This window comes from Podarcis filfolensis (genome assembly GCF_964270895.1).
Source record: "Podarcis filfolensis genome assembly, chromosome: 3".
Lineage (NCBI taxonomy): Eukaryota > Metazoa > Chordata > Lepidosauria > Squamata > Lacertidae > Podarcis > Podarcis filfolensis.
In genome coordinates this window covers 11713486-11717155 of record NC_139606.1, presented here as the reverse complement: position 1 = coordinate 11717155, position 3670 = coordinate 11713486, and the positions used below count along the sequence as shown (strand labels likewise).

At 40.8% G+C, this 3670-nt stretch overlaps 1 protein-coding gene and 1 long non-coding RNA gene across 3 annotated transcripts in view; one reads left to right on the top strand and one right to left on the bottom strand.

The window, feature by feature from the left end:
* LOC310759521 overlaps nucleotides 1-3670 on the bottom strand; it is an 856102-nt gene that overhangs the window by 515661 nt on the left and 336771 nt on the right. The gene's annotated exons all lie outside the window — the stretch shown is intronic.
* HAO1 (hydroxyacid oxidase 1) overlaps nucleotides 2743-3670 on the top strand; it is a 32151-nt gene continuing 31223 nt past the window's right edge. Inside the window, exon 1 of the mRNA XM_083606702.1 lies at nucleotides 2743-2949. Within this exon, the coding sequence (XP_083462828.1) occupies nucleotides 2813-2949 (137 nt within the window). The 5' untranslated portion in view covers nucleotides 2743-2812. The remainder of the gene's footprint in view (nucleotides 2950-3670) is intronic.

The following is a 3670-nucleotide window of genomic DNA, read 5'->3' as shown; positions in this document are numbered from 1 at the left end:
AAAGGCACTTTCCTTTTTTAAAAATAATAATAATATTTATTGCTTTTAAACCTTACAAAAAAGAAAAAAAGGGGAGGGGAAATAAAAAAAGCAAAAGAAAGAGAAAAACAATACAATAAACAATACCCAACACAGCATTAACACATTAAACTAAACAAGACAGAGCAAAAACAATTTAAAAACACACATCATACCATTTCAATACCCTATCTTTCGTTCCCTTGTTTCATCGACCTCCTCTCACCTCCCTTTTTGTATTCCACTTCTATTAATTGTTTCAGCAATTCCTTTCCATCTTTCTCTGTTTTCTGTCATATAATTATCTTAACATATTTTAACCTTATTTTCCATTAATACTATAATACTTATTTATGCTTAATTCCTTATAACATTTCTACTAAAGCCATATAATTTCATTCCAACATTTTTCTAACACTCATTAATTTTACAGTATTTCTATAAATAGTCTTTAAACTTTTTCCAATCTTCTTCCACCGTCTCTTCTCCCTGGTCTCAGATTCTGCCAATCATTTCCGTCAATTCCATAAAGTCCATCAACCTGGTGATCTTCTGTCCGAGGCTCTTAACTCTTTTCCAAGTCCCTTCTGCAAGTCTTCTTCATATTTATACATGCCCTTTACTTTGTCTTCTACTGATCTTGTTCTTATTTTCCTTCCTTTGATGCTGAAGAGTAGATCTCGGGGAAACTCCCACCTAGCAAAGTTTTTATTCCTTCTCGACAGGTCAGCCAAATCTCCATAGTTCAAACTAGGATCCAAAAGATATTTCAGGACGTGTTTCAAAATTCCTCCAAATCTGAAGGTCCCCACAACTCCAATCTCCTCCTGACCCAAGTCCAAGTCCCAAAGGTCAGTAAATCCCTGCATGAGGGGATCTATCCAACTTTCCTTCTCCAGTCCAAGCAGGGCTCCAATCCTCAAAATCTGACTTTCTCTAAATTCAATCATAGAAGGCATCATAGTCATCAAATTGCATCTGAAAGGCTGGGGCTCTCTCCCTCTCCACTTGTGTTACTTTAGGTTCAACAACAACTTTCTCCCTTGCCTTCTCCACAATTTGCCATGTCAAAGTAGATTCCTGTATCGATTCCTGAATAGTTTCTGTATTGATGTTCACTTTTTGTCCCAAATTAGTCACTTTTTGTCCCAAGTTATCAATTTTGGTAGTCATCACATCCATCTTCTTGTGGAGCTGTTCCAGTGAATCATTTATCTTACATAATGCAACCACTAAGGCTTCTTCTGTCGACATTCTTAACCGATCCAAGGTCAGTCTCAGATTCTCACAGTTTTTTATCTTGTAGCTGGAAATTCCCCCAACTCAGCTCTTGTAACAGTTTCAAAGGCTTCCTCTAGAGGGAAACAGTTTCTATTTGTATCAATCCTTTTAAGCACAGTTGAAGCAGTAAAGTTAGTTTCAATTTTCAGTTACTTTTACTCCTTTTTAAACGCAGAAGGAGACAATGGAAACAATGTATTTCTCTTATTTAACTAGCTGTCAGCAAACGTTCTATTCACAGTCAATGAACATTTCCAAAACGTCAGTCTTACTAGCAGCCCGTTTCCAGGTTCAGAGCGGTGGTAATTTGACTTTCTTCACTCTCTCCTGCAGGCTTACGCGATCCAAAATTTCCTCCCTCTTCTCCTGCTTCCAAGGGGGGTTTAATGATTTTAACCGATGGAAGTTTAATCCTTTACGGAAGGCTTTCCAAGACTTTAGCTTGCAGCCTCTTTGCTTCAGTCTATTTACAAAAGGGGAAGGCGGACTTCCTGTTTGAAACCTCCCCGTTTCAGTGCCAGATTAAGACGTTTAAAAATCCAATTTTACGTTCTACTCACGGGTAGTTGTTTTAAGATCAAATTGTCCACAGGAAAAAGTCAGCGCTCTCCGGCAACAGCAATGCAGCTTCACTCCGTGAAAGAAGCAGTCAATTCGTAGCACCGCGCCACTCACCCCACATCGCTCCGGATCCCCGAAACCAGGTTTCCCCGCGAGTAGGGGAGGCGCAAAAGGTGCCAGCCGAATCCCACGTTCACAGGCTTCTCCCGCCTGTGATTTTTAGTGGGTCTCCGCCTTCGCCGTGGCAGCCAGACCCTGATTTCCACAAAGCAAATTCCTCCCGATCAGAGGAATTCCGCCATTGCCGGCGGCGCCAACCCGGAAGTGTTAAAGGCACTTTCAAGATGGGGTTCCAGTCCCATGTGTACTAGATTGCAAATTTATTTATAAACTAGTTCATTTTTCCTCCTGCTATGTTGCAGTGACCCGTTACATCCCTAACAAGAAAGGAAATTAAATTTCGCATTTTGCAAAGTTAGTTACTATTTTCTGTCTTCCTGTGTTCTCTCCAAATACCACCTTGGCGTGCCTTAATTCTAAAAGTACTTTTGTTCTTGCTTTTTCTCTTTTTTGGCCTAGACTTCCTTTTAAAGGTCTTTTGTCTTATGTAGCCTCCTTGAGATGCCTGCAACTTTTTAAAGACTCGTATGTTCCTTTTATAAGCTGTGGTCTATCTGAGCCCTCATAGCAACTTTTACATAACCCCCAAGCATGCTTCTAGTTTTCCTGGTTGATACACATTGGCACATATCCGAATTTGGTAAATGAGAAATAGATGCCAAAGTCCAAAGCAGTTGTCCAGAAATGTCAACAGGGGGCTTGTATTTTACTTGGGTTACTTAAAAAAAAACATACTGAGTTATCTGAGCTTTGCTTTAATTTAATGATTAACAGGCAGAAATGCAGAAACTTTAAATGATCCAAGTGCAACAAAAACTGAGTAACCTGCATCATGTCCGAAAAACCAATTTGCATTGCTGACTTTGAGGAACATGCTAAGAAATTTCTTCGGAAATCTGTGTATGACTACTATAAGTCTGGAGCTGATGATCAGCAGACCTTAGCTGAAAATGTATCTGCATTTTCAAGGTAAATAAATAAGCTTGCATGTAATTAAACAGGGCAATGGGGAATATGAAGCTCTGAAGCATGTCTGTAATGGAGTTAAGCTGCAGTGACAGTGGACAGCTTGGTTGTCTGCAGGAGTCATGCTTAACTGCTGCTGGAGCTTCTGGCTAAATAGTCTTAACTTTCCAGTTTCACTGTGTCCATGTCTGGTGGGTCCTGAGTTGGAGTAAACAGTTCGGACAACCGCGCTGTGCCCCAAAGGCCGCTTTTCGAGTGATTGATAAGGGTGGGGTTATCTTGATACGCTTGTTCTCTCAACCCAACAATTTTTCCCTTCTTTCCTTCAGCATGGAAAGAAGCAACAACTTCAGTGCACCCCTCTTTGTCTCCTTGCTTGTTGAGATGAAGGGGTATTGAAGAGAAACGGTAGATGTATGCTTCAAAACAGTCCAGGACATGGAGGTGGTGAGGCTAAACAAGTTAATGGCCAACATAGGTGCATTATGCATGGAAGGAAAGAAGAATGTCTTCCTGAGGGAGGCTTGCACACCCCCTTCCCTGTATTTCTTAACACACCTTTTTTATTCATCCAAGCCTTTTAAATTACAGGTGTACTGTTATGTGCTGGCATGGTTGCTCAAGAGCGAAGAGGCAAGACTCCCACCAGTCTTTTCCAGGCTTTATTGTCTGTACAAAAACATTTACAGTGCAGAGCGTCTCAGGTCCATGTCTGCTCAGTCGC